The sequence below is a fragment of the Mauremys mutica genome, chromosome 13, assembly GCF_020497125.1.
Source record: "Mauremys mutica isolate MM-2020 ecotype Southern chromosome 13, ASM2049712v1, whole genome shotgun sequence".
Lineage (NCBI taxonomy): Eukaryota > Metazoa > Chordata > Testudines > Geoemydidae > Mauremys > Mauremys mutica.
Window position 1 is genome coordinate 47261047 of NC_059084.1, and position 23955 is coordinate 47285001.

The window sequence follows — 23955 nt, forward strand, 5'->3', positions numbered from 1 at the left end:
AAACCCTCTTACCAAAGTGTTGCTATGGAAAAGAGGAGGCCAAAACTCTCCAGAAACTCACTTTCTTGTCCTTGGAAATAAAAGGGTGAGTTTTCAAAAGGTGCCTAGGGGATCTGTGCTCCAAGTTCTCCATAACCCCTTAATCTACCTACTTACGAATATATTCACAGATGTTCCCCGTCTCTTACACTGCATATTGCCTTTCCAGCTGGGAATGTGCATTGTTTTCCAGCAAAAGGAGTAGTCTCTGCCTTTTTCTGTCTCTCTCTTCGGTTTTATAGGTATTATTTTCCCAGCAATGAAAACACCATTCATCTCACTCCCCAGGGACAGACCCACATGAGTCTCTCCGATCCTCTTATTCCTCTCCTTGAAACAGCTCAGCCGCAATATCACAGGAATTTCTTGGAACCACAGACACTAACAACATCCCAGCCATTGCTGATTGACAGTTAGGCATTGACAATTCTAGATAGCAAAGAAAGAACCCATAGAGATGCAGGGCCACCCGGGGGGGGGGGGGAAGCATGGCAATTTGCCCCAGTCTCTGGGCCCACAGAGGCCCCCATGAGAGTTTTTTGAGGCCCCTGGAGCCGGGTCCTTCACTCGTTTCGGGGGCCCCAGAAAACTCTCGCGGGTCCTGGGCCACCGGAGCTTCTTCTGCTCCCGGCCTTGGCCAGCCCAGGATCCTTCAGCCCCGCCTGCCGGCGAATTACCGCCGAAGCAGGACCCGCCACCGAAGTTCAGCCCGGTCTTCAGCGGTAATTCGGCAACAGGGGGCCCTTCCGTTCCGGGACCCGCCGCGGAAGTGCCCCGAGGACCCACAGCGGGGCCGCCACCGAATTACCGCTGAAGACCTGGCTGCACTTCCGCGGTGGATCCCACTTCGGTGGTAATTCAGAGGCGGGGGCCCCCGTCACAGGTCTTCGGGGCACTTCAGCGTTGGGTCCCGGAACAGAAGGGCCCCCTGCCGCCTAAGACCCCAGACCCCCGGAATCCTCTGGGTGGCCCTGTAGAGATGAGTGTGATACACGTCCCTGCCCTGAGTGACACTGATAGAGAGGGGGTGTACGGGGATAGATAGATAGATGGGGTGTATGGGGATAGAAAGACAGACAGACAGACAGACATGTTACCGAAATGTCGGGTCCACCTAGCTGAGAGCCAATGGCAGCCAGACAGGGATAAGGAAAGGTTGCTTTATTCTGCAGAAGAAAGGAGAACTTTGCACCAAGATACAAAAACTCTAATTTCATACAAAAAATAAGAATTTTTATACAGATTCACACACAGGCTTCGGTCGTGTTAGTATTTGATTGGTGGTTAGCAAACCCTGCACTCCTGCAATCTGCTCAGCAAAAACCAGTTCAGGACTAGTTTCATCTGCCTCAAGACAGATAAGGGAAGACAGTGCAAAAGTTCAAGCTACTGTGTCCCTGAGGTGTCCAATTTCCCCTAATGGTTGCCAGCCATTATAAGCTGCTTAACTAGCTAACACTCAGGGGAAACTCTACTGACTGTCACAGACAGAAGGCACTCCAGAGAGGTGTGATGGGTCCCTGGCGAACAAAGGGAGAATACTAATGGATGTTGTGAGGCATTAAATGCCCTGCATGTCTGCATGGAAACCGCATCCCCTTTTCTACCAGTCCCCGCTGTGCTCTGTGTCACTGTGTGTGTCTCTGGGCGCAGTAACACGTGGCGGTATCTGCGGCTGTCAGGGAGCGGAGCTGCAGGGAGACCTGGTTTTTGGAGGACTCCGCAGAGATGGCGACTCGGCCCGGGAGAGATGGGGCAGAGGTTGTCCCCCATTGCTATACACTAACATAGGGGGTTCATACACATATCGCACCCGCTCCAGCCCTGCCCCGGGGGCTGCCGGTGCCAGCGCCAGCCGTAACTGCGGTCAGCGATGGAGAACCCGAGACAGCGCAGGTCAGCGTGAGGGTCTCTCCGGGCTTCACCGCTCCTGGGAAACTCGCCAGCGGGCAGGACCGGGCAGTTCTGTGTCTGGGGAGAGACTGAGGCTCCTAAAACCAGGGGTTTGTATTTCACCAGGAACCCCCCGGGGCAGGGGTTTGCATGCGGGTTTCAATTAGGGGGATGGAGATGAAGGGAGCAGGACGGGCTCTGATTGGATGGAGATGTGCCTGTATCTGACGCGGCGAGAGGCAGAATCCAGCTCTCTCCCTCTCTGCACGTTCCCCCGGGGAGTGTGGGTGAGACAGGGCAGCGCTCCGAGGGCCTCACCCAGAGACCATCGCTGCCTTCACTGGCAGGGGGTTCGGAGCTGGCCCCAAAGGCTTCTCTCGTGCAGTGAAACCTGGCATGGGAGGGAGCCACAGCGCCCCGGGATATAAAGCAGGGTCAGGGTGGGAGCCCATCTCCCCCTCCCCCGGCTCGCTGGGTATTTCCCCTCCCAGCACGAAAGGAGACACTGGAATTGCAGGGGCTGAGCTGACCCAGAGCCCAGCTGTCTTTGGCCGCGGCCAGTGACAGATGCTTCAGGGGATGGTGCCAGGCTGCCCCCTAGTGGGATATGGTGGAATATCCCGCTCAGAGGGGAAGTTTCTTCATAAACCCCTGAGTTACCTGTCGGTTCGCGCTCCGAGGAGGCCTTTGAACCGGTTGACTCATAGAAAGTGTCAAAAAATGGCCTCAGTTCACCCCAACGTCATCAAGCTGGAGAGAATTCCTGTTGGTGTGTCCCTGTGGGTACCAGGGAACATCCTGTATAGCTGGGGGAGGTGTTGGGTGACATGGGAACATGGGCGAGGTTGTTTCTAACTTAGTTTGAATGGGCCAGAGGGTTTGTAAAGGCGTTGAAGCTCCTACCTCCCCATTCATTTCAGTGCGAGATTGGCAATTAAATTACGTTACGAATCTAGTCCTAATTGCATTCGAGTTCTACTTGTTTTGATTCCATATTGTTGACTTTCCTCCTATCAAGATAAGAATAACTTTAACTCTGCTGTCCAAAACCATCCTTTTATTTTGATTATACCCTTCCCCTAATCTTAACCATAACCATAACCTAACCCTACATTTTTTTCTAATCGTACCCCTAATGCTAGCTCCGTTCTCTATCTCCAGCTCTACTCCCTGCTCTGATTTGAATTAGGATCCCGAGCCCTCTCCAGAACCATAAAGATATATTTATCCGCTAACCCCAATCCGTCATTGTTCTTTAACCTGACCTGAACTGTACCCTTAATCCCTTTCACTTAACACCTACCATATACCAGCACCCAGGAATCACCAGTTCGGCCCCTGCACAGCTCGCTCTGGGTTGCTGCAATGCCCAGGACGGCGGGATTTTGTGCCAGGAGGATAAATATAACTTCCGGTGCCTCCGTTTTTGTGAGTGTCTCCCCCAGATTGTTGGTGCTTCGAGCTCTTTGATAATTCCTGCCCCACGTGTCCCTTTGGGACCCACCCCTTGGGTTAGCAGCCGGAGCGGCTCCACCCACGGTGAGCTGACGGAAGGACTGTCTGTGACGTGTGTTTGGGCTGGAAGTAACATCCTGGAGCCTGTGGAAATTACTGGCCTGTAGCCACCTGAAATGGGAGATAATTCGAGTTGGCAGAATTTGGGTTCTTAAAAATCATTCTTGGGACAGCCAATGTGGAGGTTTAGTTGAAAACATTTTGAAGTGTTACCTAGTTGCACAAAATTCTGAGTTTTAAGCTTTTCTTTACTTTGAACATTTGTAAATGTCTGTGATGATGGATGGAAATTTGTCTTGGGGGGCAGGGGCCGGGGCTGTGGGTGTGTTTACTGACATTCACCTTTACTGGCATTTACCAGTAAAAATCCGACCCGTCCAAGCCTCCAGACAGTGCAAGTTGTGAGACAGTAAACGCCCTGCATGGAAACCGCTCCCCCTTCGTGTACCGGTCCCTGCTGTGGGGCTCTCCGGGCGCAGTAACACGCGGCGGTGTCTGCGGCTGTCAGCGAGCGGCGCTGCAGGGAGACCTGGTTCTTGGCGGTGTCTGCAGCGACGGTGACTCGGCCCTGGAGAGACGGGGAGCAGTGTGCGCTGCTGCTGCTGCTATACGGATACATGCGTCCCCTCCACTCCAGCCCTTTCCGGGGGAGCGGGGGGGGGGGGGGTGCCGGACCAGGTCCCAGCAGTAAGTGCTGTCAGTGATGGATTCCCCGGAGCCAGCGCAGGTCAGCGTGAGGGTCTCCCCGCACTGGACCAGCTGCACCTGACACAGGACACCTGGAAAAAGAAAAATAGAGCAAGGAGAGAATTGACCAGCCGAGAGAGAGAGAGAGAGAGAGAGAGAGAGAGAGAGAGAGAGAGAGAGAGAGTGTGTGTGTGTGTGTGTGTGTGTGTGTGTGTGTGTGTGTGTGTGTGTGTGTTTCCCCGCTGCCCCAGAGACGCTCGCTCCTGGGGGAGGAGAGCAGGGAAAGGAAAAGCCGCAGAAATTTCATTCTCGTTTTCATGCAGTGAGGGAACCTCCCCGGCGGGCAGGACGGGGCAGTTCTGTGCCTGGGGAGGGACTGGGGCTCCTAGAACCAGGGGTTGGTATCTAACAGCCCCCCCCCCCGGGCAGGGATTTGCATGCGGGTCCCACCCAGTTGGGATAAACTACCCGGGGGAGGGACCGCTACGCAGGGGCGCTGTGCGGTGGATGGGAGAGTCAGACACTGCCCCCCCTCCCCCATGTCTGAGGTGAAAGCCCCTTGAAATCAAGGCGTGTCTCTCCCTGCTCCAAAACGTGCCGGCCGCCTGCCATCGGCACAGACCACGCGCCGGAGATGTCCTGAGGCGGGGGGCTCTCCCGGGAGGGTCAGATGAGGAAGGAGCCGCTGCTGCAGGGGAGGGAGGCTGGTTTCCCCGCAGAGACCGACAAACAGCTGTATGGACGGGGAGGGAAGCAGCTTCCGGGCTGTGTCACAGCAAGGGCGGTGCTGGCGGGACACAGGGCAGCGGCTGCAGCCCAGGCTGGGGAGGAAACCGGCACCTCCTGGTCCGGCGCTTTTCCTACCGAGCAGCCGCGCCCGTGGGTCGGACTGCTGCCCCCTACCGGAGAGAATGGGATTTGCGCTCGCTCTCTGTGTGGGTGTGTCGGACTGCTGCCCCCTACTGGAGAAAATCAGACTTGTTCTGTGAGTGTGGTGCCGCCCGCCACTCTCTGCCGAGGGCAAAGCCCGCGACCTTCCCGCTGCACACCTAACACGCACTGCGACACAGACACGCGGTGCGATTATTTTGTAGCTCTTAATTCCGGGATGCTTTCCCTGCCCGCTCCCATGGCCATTCGGAAGGAAGGAAACACCTGAGTTTTATCAGTGGGTTTCCCAGGATTTCTGTGGCAGCTCAAGGGCGAGGCATGTCCGGAGAAACTGGGTAAATTCTGCAGAGTATAAAAAAAATCCCAACGACTTGGCTGTATGTTTTTCATAGTGAGTTCGCCGTGTGTGTCTCTTTCTCTGCAGGGCTCCACTGTCCCTGTAACTCCGGCCTCATTAGGCTATTTAGAAACCGCTTCCCCTTTTTGTGCCAGTCCCGGCTCTGCTCTGTGTCACTGTGTCTCTCCTGGCGCAGTAATAGGTGCCGGTGTCTGCAGCTGTCAGCGAGCGGAGCTGCAGGGAGAACTGGTTCTTGGCGGTGTCTGCAGAGATGGTGATTCGGCCTTGGAGAGACGGGGCGTAGCTTGTGCTCCCGCTACTATACGGGTACACGTACCCCATCCACTCCAGCCCTTTTCCCGGGGGCTGCCGGATCCAGTTCCAGTAGTAATACCGAGTAGTGATGGAGAACCCGGAGACAGCACAGGTCAGTGCGAGGGTCTCTCCGGGCTTCGCCATTCCCGGTCCGGACTGGACCAGCTGCACCTGGGAGAGGACACCTGGGAAAGGGGAAAGAAAGCAAGAAAGGCATTAGCCACAGAGATTCCATAGATCTGTCACCAATTCCCCCCACTGCCCCATAGACTGACACTCACCGATGGGGGCAGAGAACAGGGAAAGGAAAAGCAACAGAGATTTCATTCTCGTTTTCATGCAAGGAGGGAAACTCCCCAGCAGGCAGGACCGGGCAGTTCTGTGTCTGGGGAGAGACTGAGGCTGCTGTAATCAGGGGTTTGTATTTAACTAGCAATCCTGTGGGGAGAGATTTGCATGCGGGTTGCACCCAGAGGGTATAAGGCAACAGGGAGCCGTGTAGGTAGGGAGTATTGGCTGGTGGAGTGGACAGAAACAGATCTCCATCATGCCTGGGCTGGGATGCGGAGGTCACTGAAATTTATGACACACTTTCCACTCAGTGTAATATGTCTTAGGAAAGAAGTTAACTGGCTCAGTGAATCCCATCCTCTAACAGGGGCTACTAAGAAATGCAGTGGGCATCTCTGAGAAGCATAAACAGTCCACAGAAGCAGTCAGGGGGGATGAGCAAAGGGGAAGGTGATTCCTCTGTGTGATCTGGATTAGTTAATAACTGACATTGCAGATATATCCAACGGGGAAAGTGGTGCAGGTGTGGAGAGATAAAGGGTTAAAATCCATGTGCAGCTTAGCTAAGAACTTGGTATATGGATTGTGCCAGCTCTTTTCCAGGGCCAAAGTCCAGCGTTTGGTCAAGAGACCAGAGGCCTAGCAAATAGTGATTAGCCAAGAGAAAGCAGAATAACCAAAAGATCACCTTGCCTTTGCTAAGATAAGACTGGTCAGCAACACTGCCAGATGTTGGAGCAATAATTGAACAATTGTGTCTTATTCAGAGTTGCAAATTGAAGAAAGAAGCCCTGTTTCTGTTGTTTCAGAGCAGCAGCCGTGTTAGTCTGTATCTGCAAAAAGAACAGGAGCACTTGTGGCACCTTAGAGACACCCTGTCTCCTGGCAACTAATGACCTGGGCCCCTCCTCTACAAAGGTGCCAGCTGAAGGTGTTAGAGAACAAAGAGGTCAGGTGACCCCCTGGCCCAGGAAAGGGACAAAGGCATGGGGAGGAGGGTCTGGAGAGTTTAATTTTGAAGCTGGCTGGGGATGAGGAGTGAAGTGCAGACGTGGGGGTCTGGCTCACTGCCCCCCAGAATGGAGCCGGCTGAGGGGTCCCGTTCTCTGTACCTACAAGCTCTGTATTAGACCCTGTTCCTGTCATTGAATAAACCTCTGTGTTACTCACAGAGAGGAGACTTCACCAGGGTCCTGACTGGCTTTGTAGGGAGCAGTTCCAGAGCATCTCCCGGGGACTCTGTGACAACCTGGACACCGGGCTAGATGGACCTTTGGTCTGACCCAGTCTGGCTGTTCTTATGTAAAAGTGTGTGGGGTGGGCACACTGCTCCTGGCAGGGTGGGATGAGACCCTGGTGACGTTTGGGGCCCCAGGGGAAGGAAAAGGACAGGGAGTTCCTGGGGGGAGTTGGAGGCAGGCAGGGAAACGTCCAGCGAAGAAGCAGCAGTTTGGGTGCTGGGCAGAGACTGAGGCACCAGAATCTGTGGATTTCCGCTGGGCTTCCTTGTGCTGTGCTGAGAGTGGGAGGGGGTCTGGGTATGGGGAGACGCTGCAGGGTCTGGGCTTTGTCAGAACAGGGGCTGCAATGGCTGGGACAGGGGGGAGAGTCTGTACCAAGCCCTGGATAGAAATGCAGCAGCTGATGGTCAGGTACGTTCCCTATGGAAAAGGGGTGTGTGTGTGTGTGTGTGTGTGTGTGTGTGTTGGCGGTCAGGTTTGTGCTGGGAAAAGACCTTTGTGCACTCAAACATGCAGAGGCCCTCACAGGCAAACAGATGGACACCTCCACTGGTCCCTGTCTGCACCCAACTCTGTACATCCCTGAATCAGTCCCTGCCTGTTCCTAGAGCCACTGAAATACAAACAACTCACTGTATTTTGGCAGGTTTCAGACCATCAGCCGTGTTAGTCTGTATCAGCAAAAAGAACAGGGGAACTTGTGGCACCTTAGAGAGGAACAAATTTATGTGAGCATGTGACGAAGTGGGGAGGTTTCTTATTTTTTTTGTGTTTTCCAGTGGGTTGCATGCAGAGGGAGGGAGACTCAGTGTCTCCGGGTGTTACTGGTTTAACAAGGTGACGGGAGAGGGAGTTTGTTGTTACAGAGGACCAGAGAGGGAACTTGGGACCCCGGCCGATGGCCTGGAGGATGGAGACCCCAGCGACTGGTGACCTGGTGCCCTGGAGACACAGCCGGTTCTGGCCAGTGGGAGGACAATGGGCTGCAGAGAGAGGACCCCGGTGACCTGACCAGCCGGTTCCAGCCAGAGGAGGGCTGAGTGGAGAGGAGACCCAGGCCTTCCTGTTTACGACCCTGTTTACCCAGGGCCGCCCAGAGGGGGGGCAAGAGGGGCAATTTGCCCCAGGCCCCGAGCCCCCCGGGGGCCCCCACCAGAGTTTTTCGAGGCCCCTGGAGCGGGGTCCCTTACTCGCTCCGGGGGGCCCAGCAAACTCTTGCGGGGCCAGGCACAGAAGCTTCTTCGCTCCTGGTCTTCACCGGCGACGGGTCCTTCCTCTCCGGGGCGGCAGGACCCCCCGCCGGCGAATTACCGCCGAAGACGGAGCGGGACCCGCCGCCGAAGTGCAGCTCGGTCTTCAGCGGTAATTCGGCGGCGGGGGGCCCTTCCCTTCCGGGACCCGCCGCCGAAGTGCCCCGAAGACCCGCGGCGGGAGCCCCCCTCCTCCGAATTACTGCCGAAGACCGGGCTGCGCTTCGGCGGCGGGTCCCGCTTCAGCGGTAATTCGGCGGCGGGGGTCCCGCCGCTGGTCTTCGGGGGCACTTCGGTGGCGGGTCCCGGAACGGAAGGGCTCCCCGCCACCGAAGACCCCGGGCCCCCGGAATCCTCTGGGCGGCCCTCTGTTTACCTGGAGAGAAGACAATGCACAGAGGTGGGGCTTGGGGCCGGGGATATCAGAGGCCCAGCTGGGAAGCAGGGAGGCTCGGGGCTGGAGAGGGGGAGCAGGCAGAGCCCCCCTGGCTGCAGGGAGACTGGGATGTGCGGTGCTGAGGGAGGCCAGGCCTGAGGCCCTGAGAGTTTCCTGTGCTGTGTTCAACTCTCAATAAACTCTCCTGTTTATGCTGGCTGAGAGTCACTCTGGGCTAGGGAATAGGGTTGCATCAACCCCTTCGTGGGTGAGGAGGCCCATGGGGCCCAGAGCGTGTGGACTTCTTGAGGGGGCCCATGGTGAGAGACAGACATGTTAAGGCTCAGAGAGGTGTGGCTCCAGGAGGTGGAGGGGCCTGACCCCGAGAGAGAGCGGACCCCCGAGAAGGTCTGTCTCACTGAAAGGGGCACCCCCCATGGACTGCACGGGGCCAAGAGTGGGCACCATCTGTGAGTCTGTGACAGAGCATAAGCTTTCGTGGGCTACAGCCCACTTCATCGGCTGCATGCCGAAAGCTTTTGCTCAAATAAATTCGTGGGTTTTTTGTATTTTGGCAGTAGCTGGACCTGATTCCTGGGGCAGCTGAGCTGACAGGTCAATTGGGCGCTGAGAGACTGGGCAGCTCTGGGGGCAGTTTGGATAATATCTCTGGGGATGTTTGTCCTGTTCTAGCCACTGTGTGTTTCTGGGCAGGGTGGGGGGTGGGGGCTCATATTCCCCCTGTCACTCTGGCCTCACTTTCCTCTTTATCAGCCGCTTCCTGTTTTTGTCCCAGTCCCGCTCTGCTCCGTGTCACTGTGTGTCCCTGGCGCAGTAATAGGTGGCGGTGTCCGCAGCTGTCAGCGAGCGCAGCTGCATGGAGAGCGTGTTTTTAGCCGTGTCTCTGGAGAAGTTCAGGCGGCTCTGGAGAGACGGGGTGTAGCCTGTGCTCCCAGCAGAGTTTATATACCCGAGCCACTCCAAGCCTTCGCCGGGGGGCTGCCGGACCCAGTGCCAAGCATAACCGCTGGTAGTGATGGAGACCCCGGAGACAGCGCAGCTCAGGGTGAGGGTCTCCCCGGGCTTCACCGCTCCCGGGCCAGACTGGACCAGCTGCACCTGGCAGAGGACACCTGGGGAAAGGAAAACAGAGCGTTAAGGCCCCAATTCTGCTTCAAGGCATCGATCCCGTCTCCCAAATCTCCCCTGGACACTCACATGGGCCAGCGGCCAGAGACAGCACGAGGAGGAGTAAAGATTTCATGTTGGTCTTCAAGTGAAACACAAACCAGTGAAGATGCAGGTCAGACCCTGAGCAGGAGGGTCCCGGTGAGAACCCAGGAGCTGCTCTTTAAACGGGGAACGGGGGCCTGAGATTTGCATAAAACACCGCAACCTCCCCCACCCCTCTTGAAAAGGAGCTGGAACAAGGTGTGATTTCCAGTGCCCATTGGCCAGTCTCCCCCCATTAGCTGTGTGACAGGCCGGGACATGAGCAGAGCATTAGCGAGCGCCTCCTAATCACTGCCCTGGTTCCCTCTGTCCGGGGTCTGAGACTAGCGCCCATCACCGTGGTGTCTTGGCAGTGTGTGTCTGCGAGTATAAAGTTGGGGATTGTTTTGAGCTCCAATCAAGGTGATAACAGAGGGTTTGTTTAGGCAGGGAGGGCTCAGATTCTTTCCCCTCTGCTCACATTTAAAAGTTCCTTCACCACCGCCCCACTCCCCCCAGGAAACATGGGAATGACACCACAGGACACAAGGGAATTGTGAGCATCTCCCCCACACAGGGACTGGCATGTGGGTATCTCCAAGTGGGGATAAACTTCCCGGGAGGCTGGAGCGCAGTGTGGGGAATGGGAAAATCAGACCCCACCCCCCCATTTCTGGCTGGGATTGTAAAATGAACATCGCAGCAGAGGATACTGCAAACTGCACCGACAATACAGAGAATGGATGTCCCGATGCTGAGACTCTCTTAGGAGTATCTAATGGGGGAGGAAAGGCCGGGTTTAGGAGCACGGGCTCACAAAGAGCTTTGGGGAAAGGGGAGGGAACCAGGCCCCAGTAGAAGATGCAGTTTCTGGGCTGGGGTTGCAGTGACAGGAATGAGGAGCGTGGGAAATGGAACGTGTTGTGTGGGGGCTTTTTCAACAGACACACAATGCACAGTCAACCTGTGGAACTCCTTGCCAGAGGATGCTGTGAAGGCAAAATGTATAACTAGGTTAAAAAAAAAGAATTGGAGGAGGAAAGGTCTATCAAGGGCTATTAGCCAATAAGGTCAGGGACCAACTCCATGCTCTGGGGGCACCTCAACTTCCAACTGCCAGAGGAAGGGAGTGAGTGAAAGGGGATGGATCACTTGATGATTCCCTGTTCTGTTAATTCCTTCTGGGGCACCTGGCATTGGCCACTGTCATAGACAGGACACTGGGCTGGATGGACCTTTGGTCTGACCCAGTCTGGCCCTTCTTATGTACTTATGTACCTGTGTGTGAGGGTGGGCACACTGAGGGTTGGGATGAGGCCTGGGGGATGTTTGGGGCTCCAGGGGAAGGAATAGCCACAGAGAGTTCCTGGTCGGGTTGGAGACTGGCAGGAAACCTCCAGCCAAGAATGAGCAGTTTGGGTTCTGGGGGGAGATTGAGGCACAAGAATATGTGGATTTCTCCTGGGTTTTCCTGCGCTGAGAGTGGGAGGGGACTGGGCAGGGAGAGATGCTGCAGGGTCTGGGCTTTGTGAGAACAGGGGCTGCGATGGCTGGGACAGGGGGAGAATCTGGACCAAACCCTGGAGAGAAATGCAGCAGCTCCGTGTTAAGTGCTTGCCGTATAGAAAAGCCGTGTGTGTGTGTGTGTGTGTGTGTGTGTGTGTGTGTGTGTGTGTGTGTGAGAGAGAGAGAGAGAGAGAGAGAGAGAGAGAGAGAGACTGCTGTCCCCTAATGGAGGGAAGGAGGATTGGGGGGATGTGTGTGTTGGGGGGTTGTGCTGGAAATAGACCTCTTAGTCTACACAAACACGCAGAGACACTCACAGGCAAACAGATCGACACCTCCCCTGGTCCCTGTCTGCACCCAACTCTGTACATCCATGAATTGTTCCCTGTCTCTTGCTAGAGTCTATGAAATTCAAACATCTCACTGTATTCTGGCAGTAGCTGGCCAGGATTCCTGGGGCAGCTGACAGGTCAATTGGGCACTGAGAAACTGGGGACTTCTGGGGGCAGTTTTAACAATATTTCTGGGGATGTTTGTCCTGTTCTAGCCACTGTGTGTTGCTGGGCAGGGTGGAGGGTGGGGGCTCAAAGTACCCTTGTTACTCTGGCCTCACTTTGCAGTTTATCAGACACTTGCCGTTTGCACCAGTCCCGCTCTGCTCCGTGTCACTGTCCATGTCTGCCTGGCTCAGGAATAGGTGGTGGTGTCTTCAGCTGTCAGTGAGCTGAGCCAGGGGAGAGCTGGTTCTTGGAAGTGTCTCCCCGGTTGGTGGTTTAGCGTTGGAAAGACGGGGCACAGCCTGTGCTCACATCACTACCTGCAACCACATAAGCCACCCACTCCAGCACGCTGCCGGATCCAGTCCAGCTCGTACTGCGGAGTCGTGATGGAGAACCCCTAGACAGCGCAGGTCACTGTGAGGGTCTCTCTGCCTTCGCTGGTCCCGGGCTGGACTGGACTGGCTGCACCTGGGAAAAGCAAAGCAGAGCAAAGAGAGAATTAGCAACCAAAGAAATCTACGGATCTGTCCCGGATCCCCCCACTGCCCCATAGACACTCACAGATGAGGGCGTAGAATGGGCAAAGAAAAAGCAACAGAGATTCCAGTCTCGTTTTCATGCAATGAGAGGAATTCCCCAGCGGGCAGGACTGGGCAGTTCTGTGTCTGGGGAGAGACTGAGGCTCCCAGAGTTTGTATTGAAATAGGAATCCCCTGGGGCAGGCGCTCGGTACATGGCGATGTCCCCTCAGGGACACGTGCCCCTATACACCAGGAGAGACCGGGCGCTCAGCTCAGCACATGGACTAGTGATGGCTGGCTGAGGGTAGGAAGATTGGTTACCGGAACCTGGACTCAGGAGAACCCCCTAGGCAAGGCATTTCCATGCAGATTTCACCCAGAGACTATAAACTACTGGGGAGACCTCTAGCTAGGCTGGGATGTCTGGTGGGTAGGAGAGACACAGCCCCCTTCATCCCTTAGGGTGTGACCCACAGGCCGGGGCAGTCAGTGGGTTTCTCTCCATTGGAACCGTGGCTACTGCAGACTGTGCTGGGGAAACAGAATCAGTACAAGGTACATACAGACTCTGCCAATAGAAATGGAGCTCCTGGGAACATCTGAGGGGAAGAAGTCACAGCTGCAGTGGGAGGGAGAGGCTGGTTTCAGGCAGCAGAGACTGACAAACAGCTTTATCGAAAGGGGAGGAACTGGGCATGGAGAGACGATGCCTCTTCTGGGGTGTCTCAGCCTGAGAGCTGGGGCTGCAGCAGCCCTGAAGGGAGATGCACAACAGAGGGGGATGGAACAGATTTATCTGTAGGCGCCACCATCTCAAGTGAGACAGGGCCAGTGTCTTGTTCCCTGCAGGCAACAATGGAAATGGTAAATTACAGCACCAGAGAGGCCGGAACCTCTGTGTTGAATCTGCTTTCCCTAAAGCCATGTCTACACTACAGACAGGGCCGGCTCCAGAGCCCAGCGGGGCAAGCCCCCACGTGGGGCAGCCCTTTCCCGGGGGGGCGGCAGGCTGAGCCGGCGGACCTGCGGAGGGGACGCTCGGCCGGCAGCTCCAGTGGACCTCCCGCAGGCATGACTGCGGCAGCTCAACCGGAGCCGCCGGACCTGCGAACCGCCCGCAGCTGCGGGAGGTCCAGCGAAGCCGCGCGACCAGCGGACCCTCCGCAGTCATGCCTGCGGGAGGTCTGCTGCTCCCGCGGTTTGGGGGCGCCTCCCGGGCATGACTGCTTGGGGCGGCCAAATTTGTAGAGCCGCCCCTGACTACAGAGTTAAGTTGAGGCTAGTTATGCTGATGATCACACACCGCTCCCTATGTCGGCAGAGCAGGTCCACAGTTGGTTCTCTAAAAAAAGAACAGGAGTACTTGTGGCACCTTAGAGACTAACACATTTATTTCAGCATGAGCTTTCATGAGCTACAGCTCAGTTCTTCGGATGCATAAAATGGAACACACAGACAGGAGATATTTATACATACAGAGAACATGAAAAGGTGGAAGTATGCATACCAACAGGAAGAGTCTAATCAATTGAGATGAGCTATCATCAGCAGGAGAAAAAAAACTTTTGAAGTGATAATTAAGATGATCTATAGAAGGTGTGAGGAGAACTTAACATAGGGAAATAGATTCAATTAGTGTAATGACCCAACCATTCCCAGTCTCTGTTTAGGCCTGAGTTAATTGTATCTAGTTTGCATATTAATTCGAGTTCAGCAGTCTCTCTTTGGAGTCTGTTTTTGAATTTTTTTTGTTGCAAAATTGCCACCTTCAAGTCTGTCACTGAGTGGTTAGAGAGGTTGAAGTTTTCTCCCACTGGTTTTTGAATGTTATGATTCCTGATGTCAGATTTGTATCCATTTATTCTTTTGCACAGAGACTGTCCGGTTTGGCCAATGTACATGGCAGAGGGGCATTGCTGGCACATGATGGCATTCATCATGTTGGTAGATGTGCAGGTGAACGAGCCCCTGATGATGTGGCTGATGTGATTAGGTCCTATGATGGTGTCACTTGAATAGATATTTGGACAGAGCTGACATCGGGCTTTGTTGCAAGGATGGGTTCCTGGGTTAGTGTTTATGTTGTATAGTGTTGGTTCTCTAGCACTGACAGAGAGAGCAGTGCACCATGCGTAGCTATCCCCAGGGCCGGCTCCAGAGCCCAGCGGGGCAAGCACCCGCGTGGGGCGGCCCTTTCCCGGGGGGGCGGCAGGCTGGGCCGGCGGACCTGCCGCAGTCATGCCTGCGGGAGGTCCACCGGAGCCTCGGGACGACCGGACCTGCCGCAGGCATGACTGCGGAGGGGGCGCTCGTCCCGCGGCTCCAGTGGACCTCCCGCAGGCATGACTGCGGACGGTTCGCTGGTCCTGCGGCTCGGCTGGACCTCCCGCAGGCATGCCTGCGGCAGCTCCAGCGGAGCCGCCGGACCAGCGAACCGCCCGCAGCTGCGGGAGGTCCAGCCAAGCCGCGCGACCAGCGGACCCTCCGCAGTCATGCTCCCGCGGCTCGGGGGCGCCTCCCGGGCATGACTGCTTGGGGCGGCCAAATTTGTAGAGCCGCCCCTGGCTATCCCACTGTGCAACTGACCCCCTGCTGCTGCTGCTGGAACTGTGGGAATGGGGAATGGATCGCAGTGCATCATGGGTAACTATCCTACTGCAACTCACCCCCTGCTGCTGCTGGGAACTGCGGGAATGGGGAATGGATCACAGTGCACCATGGGTACGGGCTCAGAGTTTTTTCTCTCCCATCACTCCATGGGCTTCTGTCTATGTTTTGTGCCGTTTTTAAACAACCCCTGTAAACTGTCAGAGGGGAGCCGTGTTAGTCTGGTTCTGTAAAAGCAGCAAAGAGTCCTGTGGCACCTTATAGACTAACAGACGTTTTGCAGCATGAGCTTTCGTGGGTGAATACCCACTTCTTCGGATGCAAACTGGGCACCCGCCATCTCTGCCTGAACTCCTGGCTCCAGCCCCGCTCTGCATTCCGGGCTAAGGGCTATGAACACAGGGGCTGATCACGCTGTATTTCATGAGCTGCCAATGTGAACAGGACTGATTGTATCAGCCTCCCACCACCCCCTCCACTCTCACAGCAACACGTGGGAGCGGAGCTGCGGGGGGAACTGGTGCGTGGCCACACGGGGGAAATGCCGCATCTTTAGGCGCTTCCTATTGAAGAACTGCTTTGGGGGTGGAGGGTGTGAGAGGAAACCCGCTGCCCTCTGCTGGACAGAATGAGACTCACACACACACAGGCAGACAGACAGACACAGGAGTCCTCAGTCATTTTTGTGTAACTGTGTTGCCATGAATCTTTCTCTGCCTGTTACTATAATAAATGTAACGTAACAAATGTCACATTTCTCAGTAGCTTCGCAAAGCTTCCGGTAGCAGCGGAAAGGTAAATGGTGTCCAGAGAAACTGGGTGGCAGCTGGAGGCATTTAAAAGCTATTAGTGTGCTGGTTGTTCATATTCGGTCAACTGCGTATGTCTTTATGTCTGAAGGGCTCAGCTCTCCCCACTTCTCTGGCCTCACTCGGCTGCTTAGAACCAGCTTCCTCTTTTTGTGCCAGTCCCGCTTTGCTCTGAGTCACTGTGTGTCTGGCGCAGTAATAGGTGCCGGTGTCTGCCGCTGTCAGCGAGCGGAGCTGCAGCGAGAACTGGTTCTTGGCGGTGTCTGCAGAGATGGTGATTCGGCCCTGGAGAGACGGGGCGTAGTTTGTGCTCCCGCTACTATACGGGTACACGTACCCCATCCACTCCAGCCCTGACGCGGGGGGCTGCCGGATCCAGTTCCAATCGTAGCTGCTGTCAGTGATGGAGACCCCGGAGACAGCGCAGCTCAGGGTGAGGGTCTCTCCGGGCTTCACCGTTCCCAGGCCCGACTGGACCAGCTGCACCTGAGAGAGGACACCTGGGGAAAGGAAACAAAGTGAGGAAAGTATTAGCACCGAACAAATCTAGGGTTCTGCCCCTAATTCCCCCGCTGCCCCATAGACACTTACAGGTGGGGACGGAGACCAGGGAAAGGAAAAGCCACAGAGATTTCATTCTCGTGTTCATGCAGTGAGGGAAACTCCCCAGCGGGCTGGACCGGGCAGATCTGTGTCTGGGGAGAGACTGAAGCTCCTAGAACCAGGGGTTTGTATTTAAACAGCAGCCCCCAGGGAGGGATTTGCATGCGGGTTTCACCCAGTGGATATAAGGCGACAGGGAGCCGCCTAGGTAAGGAGGATTGTCTGGTGGAGTCAACAACACGTCTGCAGCACGTCTGGGCTGGGATGGAGAGGTCACTAAACTGTTCATCTTTCCATGTCTGCTGTGCTGTTACATTAACTTATTTCTGTTTCACATAATTCCTGTGGCATGTCGGATTATGCCGACCGACATTTTCACTGAATTTGTGTATCACAACAGAACTTTGGGGCAGTGTATTGTGGGACATTAGACAGACGTTTCTCTAGATAGGGCACCCGGTAGAAAGAAATCACGGAGTCTGCTTCATTTAATACAACTTTTTATGTATTGTGTTCATATTCGATTCACTTTGGGTGAGTCTACAAGGGAGTGTGTGCGTGCGCGCGCGCTCGCGCGTGTGTGTCAGAAAGACGCAGAGAGAGAGAGAGAGAGAGAGAGAGAGAAGATTTTTATTTTGGGTATCTGGTGTTCATATTCGATTTACTGCCTCTCTCGCTCTGTCTGTGCGTGCGCAGGGGGATCGCTGTGCATGAGTTTGTGTCCATGTGAATGCGTGTGTCACAGCCAGGATCCAATACTCCACCTAAAACTGGTCTCATTGCATTGCATAGAATCGTCTGCCCCCTTTTTTGGGAGTTAGATAATTAAATAATATTTAAAATCTGGTCCTCAGTGCATTGCAGATCCAATTATTTTGATCTATATTGTCGACTTTCTTCCTATCAAGGTAAAGAATCACTTTACTTCAGCTGTCCAAAACCATCATTTTATGTTTTCATTATACCCTTCCCCAAACCCTAACCCTGCATGTATTTCTAGCCCTAGCCCTAACTCTATCCTCTAGAGTTGTGGGTGTCTGTTTTTGGCAGCCTGTCCCACCCACTCCTGCCCTGCTGGATCCCTGGTCAATGGAAACACCCACTAAGGACTGTAGACCTGGAGGAATCAGACACATCACAGATCAGTGTGAGGTTCTCCCCATGAGAACATAAGAACAGCCACATTGGGTCAGACCAAAGGTCCATCTAGCCCAGTATCCTGTCTGCTGACAGTGACCAGTGCCAGGTGCTTCAAAGGGAATGAACAGAGCAGGCAGCCACTGAATGATCCATCCCCCCTTGTCCAGTCCCAGTTTCTTGCAGTCAGAGTTTGAAGAGCAGCCAGAGCATGGGGTCGCATCCCTGCCCACCTTGGCTAATAGCCATTGATAAACCTGTCCTCCATGAACTTATCCATTTCTTTTTTTAACTTCCTTTAGAGTTTTGGCCTTCACAGCATCCCCTGGCAATGAATTCCAGAGGCTGCCTGTGCAAATTGTGCGAACAAGTGCTTCATAAGTACATAAGAATGGCCATACTGGGTCATACCAAAGGTCCATCTAGCCCAAGCAGAATTATAAATCTTCATAGAGACTCAGGTGAGCCTGAAACCTCATGTTCAGTTCAGAGGTTGAAGTAGTGATTGTGGGGCTGGTTTGAGGTTTTTTCTCCAAGAGATTCCTCACATACACCCCTGACTCCCTGCCCCCAATCAGCCATCTCTAACTCTGCACTTAAACATCTCTGAGCCCCTTCAGAGTCAAGCAAACCCTCTTACCAAAGTGTTGCTATGGAAAAGAGGAGGCCAAAACTCTCCAGAAACTCACTTTCTTGTCCTTGGAAATAAAAGGGTGAGTTTTCAAAAGGTGCCTAGGGGATCTGTGCTCCAAGTTCTCCATGACCCCTTAATCTACATACTTACAAATATATTCACAGATGTCCCCCGTCTCTTACATTGCATATTGCCTTTCCAGCTGGGAATGTGCATTGTTTTCCAGCAAGAGGAGTAGTCTCCGCCTTTTTCTGTCTCTCTCTTCGGTTTTATAGGTATTATTTTCCCAGCAATGAAAACACCATTCATCTCACTCCCCAGGGACAGACCCACATGAGTCTCTCCGATCCTCTTATTCCTCTCCTTGAAACAGCTCAGTCGCAATATCACAGGAATTTCTTGGAACCACAGACACTAACAACATCCCAGCCATCGCTGATTGACAGTTAGGCATTGACAATTCTAGATAGCAAAGAAAGAACCCATAGAGATGCAGGGCCACCCGGGGGGGGGGGGCAAGAGAAGCAATTTGCCCCAGGCCCTGGGCCCACAGAGGCCCCCATGAGAGGTTTTTGAGGCCCCTGGAGCAGGGTCCTTCACTCGCTTTGGGGGCCCCAGAAAACTCTTGCGGGTCCCGGGCCACCGGAGCTTCTTCTGCTCCCAGCCTTGGCCAGCCGAGGGTCCTTCAGCCCGGCCTGCCGGCGAATTACCGCCGAAGCAGGACCCAGCACCGAAGTTCAGCCCGGTCTTCGGCGGTAATTCGGCAACAGGGGGCCCTTCCGTTCCGGGACCCGCCGCGGAAGTGCCCCGAGGACCCACAGCGGGGCCACCACTGAATTACCGCCGAAAACCTGGCTGCACTTCCGCGGTGGATCCCGCTTCGGCGGTAATTCAGAGGCGGGGGCCACCACCACGGGTCTTTGGGGCACTTCAGCGGCGGGTCCCAGAAAGGAAGGGCCCCCTGCCGCCAAAGACCCCAGGCCCCCGGAATCCTCTGTGTGCCCCTGTAGAGATGAGTGTGATACACGTCCCTGCCCTGAGTGACACTGATAGAGAGGGGGTGTATGGGGATAGATAGATAGATAGATAGATAGAAAGATAGATAGATAGATAGATAGATGGGGTGTATGGGGACAGAGAGACAGACAGACAGACATGTTACCGAAATGTCGGGTCCGCCTAGCTGAGAGCCAGTGACAGCCAGACAGGGATAAGGAAAGGTTGCTTTTTTCTGCAGAAGAAAGGAGAGCTTTGCACCAAGATACAAAAACTCTAACTCCATACAAAAAACAAGAATCTTTATACACACTCACACACAGGCTTCGGTCGTGTTAGCATTTGATTGGTGGTTAGCAAACCCTGCACTCCTGCAATCTGCTCAGCAAAAACCAGTTCAGGACTAGCTTGTGCAAAAGTTCAGGCTACTGTGTTCGTGAGGTGTCCAATTTCCCCTAATGGTTGCCAGCTATTATAAGCTGCCTAACTAGCTAACAGTCAGGGGAAACTCTACTGACTGTCACAGACAGAAGGCACTCCAGAGAGGTGTGATGGGTCCCTGGCGAACAAGGGAGAATACTAATGGATGTTGTGAGGCATTAAATGCCCTGCATGTCTGCATGGAAACCGCATCCCCTTTTCTACCAGTCCCCGCTGTGCTCTGTGTCACTGTGTGTGTCTCCGGGCGCAGTAACACGAGGCGGTATCTGCGGCTGTGAGGGAGCGGAGCTGCAGGGAGACCTGGTTTTTGGAGGACTCCGCAGAGATGGGGACTTGGCCCGGGAGAGACGGGGCAGAGGTTGTCCCCCATTGCTATACACTAACATAGGGGGTTCATACACATATCGCACCCGCTCCAGCCCTGCCCCGGGGGCTGCCGGTGCCAGCGCCAGCCGTAACTGCGGTCTGCGATGGAGAACCCGAGACAGCGCAGGTCAGCGTGAGGGTCTCTCCGGGCTTCGCCGCTCCTGGGAAACTCCCCAGTGGGCAGGACCAGGCAGTTCAGTGTCTGTGGGGAGACTGAGGCTCCTAGAACCAGGGGTTTGTATTTCACCAGGAACCCCCCGGGGCAGGGTTTGCATGATGCGGGTTTCAATCAGGGGGATGGCGATGAAGGGAACAGGACGGGCTCTGGTTGGATGAAGACGTGCCTGCATCTGACACTGCGAGAGGCAGAATCCAGCTCTCTGCACGTTCCCCCGGGGAGTGTGGGTGAGACAGGGCAGCGCTCCGAGGGCCTCACCCAGAGACCATCGCTGCCTTCACTGGCAGGGGGTTCGGAGGTGGCCCCAAATGCTTCCCTCGTGCAGTGAAACCCGGCATGGGAGGGAGCCACAGCGCCCCGGGGTATAAAGCAGGGTGGGAGCCCATCTCCCCCTCCCCCGGCTCGCTGGGTATTTCCCCGCCCAGCACGAGAGGAGACACTGGAATTGCAGGGGCTGAGCTGACCGGAGTCCAGCTGTCTTTGGCCGCGGCCAGTGACAGACGCTTCAGGGGATGGTGCCAGGCTGCCCCCTAGTGGGATATGGTGGAATATCCCGCTCAGTGGAGAAGTGTCTTCCTAAACCCCTGAGTTACCGGTCGGTTCGCGCTCCGAGGAGGCCTTTGAACCGGTTGACTCATAGAAAGTGTCAAAAAATGGCCTCAGTTCACCCCAACGTCATCAAGCTGGAGAGAATTCCTACTGGTGTGTCCCTGTGAGTACCAGGGAACATCCTGTATAGCTGGGGGAGGTGGTGGGTGACATGGGAACATGGGCGAGGTTGTTTCTAACATAGTTTGAATGGGCCAGAGGGTTTGTAAAGGCGTTGAAGCTCCTACCTCCCATTCGTTTCAGTGCGAGATTGGCAATTAAATTACGTTACAAAACTAGTCCTAATTGCATTCGAGTTCTACTTGTTTTGATTCCATATTGTTGACTTTCCTCCTATCAAGATAAGAATCACTTTAACTCTGCTACCCAAAACCATCCTTTTATTTTGATTATACCCTTCCCCTAATCTTAACCATAACCTAACCCTACATTTTTTTCTAATCGTTCCCCTAATGCTAGCTCCGTTCTCTATCTCCAGCTCTACTCCCTGTTCTAATTTGAATTAGGATCCCGAGCCCTCTCCAGAACCATAAAGATATATTTATCCGCTAACCCCAATCCGTCATTATTCTTTAACCTGACCTGAACTGTACCCTTAATCCCTTTCACTTAACACCTACCATATATTATTTCCCTCTCTCTGGGTCTTCTCTCAATTCTCACCTAACGGACAACCAGGAGAGGGAAGAGAAACCCCAAGACTGTTCCGTCCTGAGTGTTTGTTTATTAGGAATAAATGGCCCCCAGCACCCAGGAATCACCAATTCGGCCCCTGCACAGCTCGCTCTGGGTTGCTGCAATGCCCAGGACGGCGGGATTTTGTGCCAGGAGGATAAATATGACGTCCGGTGCCTCCGTTTCTGTGAGTGTCTCCCCCAGATGGTTGGTGCTTCGAGCTCTTTGATAATTCCTGTCCCACATGTCCCTTTGGGACCCACCCCTTGGGTTACCAGCCAGAGCGGCTCCACCCACGGCGAGCTGACGGAAGGACTGTCTGTGACGTGCGTTTGGGCTGGAAGTAACACCCTGGAGCCTGTGGAAATTACTGGCCCGTAGCCACCTGAAATGGGAGATAATTCGGGTTGGCAGAATTTGGGTTCTTAAAAATCATTCTCGGGACAGCCAATTTGGAGGTTTAGTTGAAAACATTTTGAAGTGTTACCTAGTTGCACAAAATCATGAGCTTTTCTTTACTTTGAACATTTGTAAATGTCAGTGACGATGGATGGAAATTTTTCTTGGGGGGCAGGGGCCGGGGCTGTGTGTGTGTTTACTGACATTCACCTTTACCGGCTTTTATCAGTAAAAATCCGACCCGTCCAAGCCTCCAGACAGTGCAAGTTGTGAGACAGTAAACGCCCTGCATGGAAACCGCTCCCCCTTCGTGTACCGGTCCCTGCTGTGGGGCTCTCCGGGCGCAGTAACACGCGGCGGTGTCTGCGGCTGTCAGCGAGCGGCGCTGCAGGGAGACCTGGTTCTTGGCGGTGTCTGCAGCGACGGTGACTCGGCCCTGGAGAGACGGGGCGCAGTGTGCGCTGCTGCTGCTGCTATACGGATACACGCGTCCCCTCCACTCCAGCCCTTTCGGGGAGGGGGAGGTGCCGGACCAGGTCCCAGCGGTAAGTGCCGTCAGTGATGGATTCCCCGGAGACAGCGCAGGTCAGCGTGAGGGTCTCCCCGGACTGGACCAGCTGCACCTGACACAGGACACCTGGGAAAAGAAAAATAGAGCAAGGAGAGAATTGCCCACCCAATAGTGGTGTGTGTGAGTGTGTGTGTGTGTGTGTGTGTGTGCGCGTGCGCGCCTGGGTCCCTAATTTCCCCGCTGCCCCAGAGACGCTCGCTCCTGGGGGAGGAGAGCAGGGAAAGGAAAAGCAGCAGAGATTTCATTCTCGTTTTCGTGCAATGAGGGACCCTCCCCGGCGGGCAGGACCGGGCAGTTCTGTGTCTGGGGAGGGACTGGGGCTCCTAGAACCAGGGGTTGGTATCTAACAGGACCCCCCCCCCCCCGGGGCAGGGATTTGCATGCGGGTCTCACCCAGTTGGGATAAACTAGCCGGGGGAGGGACCGCTACGCAGGGGCGCTGTCCGGTGGATGGGAGAGTCAGACACTGCCCCCCCCCGGCATGTCTGAGGTGAAAGCCCCTTGAAATCAAGGCGTGTCTCTCCCTGCTCCAAAACGTGCCGGCCGCCTGCCATCGGCCCAGACCACGCGCCGGAGATGTCCCGAGGCGGGGAGCTCTCCCGGGAGGGTCAGATGAGGAAGGAGCCGCTGCTGCAGGGGAGGGAGGCTGGTTTCCCCGCAGAGACCGACAAACAGCTGTATGGACGGGGAGGGAAGCAGCTTCCGGGCTGTGTCACAGCAAGGGCGGTGCTGGCGGGACACAGGGCAGCGGCTGCAGCCCAGGCTGGGGAGGAAACCGGCACCTCCTGGTCCGGCGCTTTTCCTACCGAGCAGCCGCGCCCGTGGGTCGGACTGCTGCCCCCTACCGGAGAGAATGGGATTTGCGCTCGCTCTCTGTGTGGGTGTGTCGGTCTGCTGCCCCCTACCGTAGAGAATGGGATTTGCGCTCGCTCTCTGTGTGGGTGTGTCGGTCTGCTGCCCCCTACCGGAGAGAATGGGATTTGCTCGCTCTCTGTGTGGGTGTGTCGGACTGCTGCCCCCTACTGGAGAAAATCAGACTTGTTCTGTGAGTGTGGTGCCGCCCGCCACTCTCTGCTGAGGGCAAAGCCCGCGATCTTCCCGCTGCACACCTAACATGCACTGCGACACAGACACGCGGTGCGATTATTTTGTAGCTCTTAATTCCGGGATGCTTTCCCTGCCCGCTCCCATGGCCATTCGGAAGGAAGGAAACACCTGAGTTTTATCAGTGGGTTTCCCAGGATTCCTGTGGCAGCTCAAAGGCGAGGCGTGTCCGGAGAAACTGGGTAAATTCTGCAGAGTATAAAAAAAATCCCAACGACTTGGCTGTATGTTTTTCATAGTGAGTTCGCCGTG

The 23955-nt window shown here is 55.1% G+C and overlaps 1 gene segment (V, D, J or C); it reads right to left on the reverse strand.

The window, feature by feature from the left end:
* Window positions 1–15961: 15961 nt before the first annotated feature.
* Window positions 15962–16678, reverse strand: LOC123348880. The segment is given in 2 exon segments: window positions 15962–16490; window positions 16582–16678. Coding segments are annotated over 2 exon segments (495 nt in total).
* Window positions 16679–23955: the final 7277 nt, after the last annotated feature.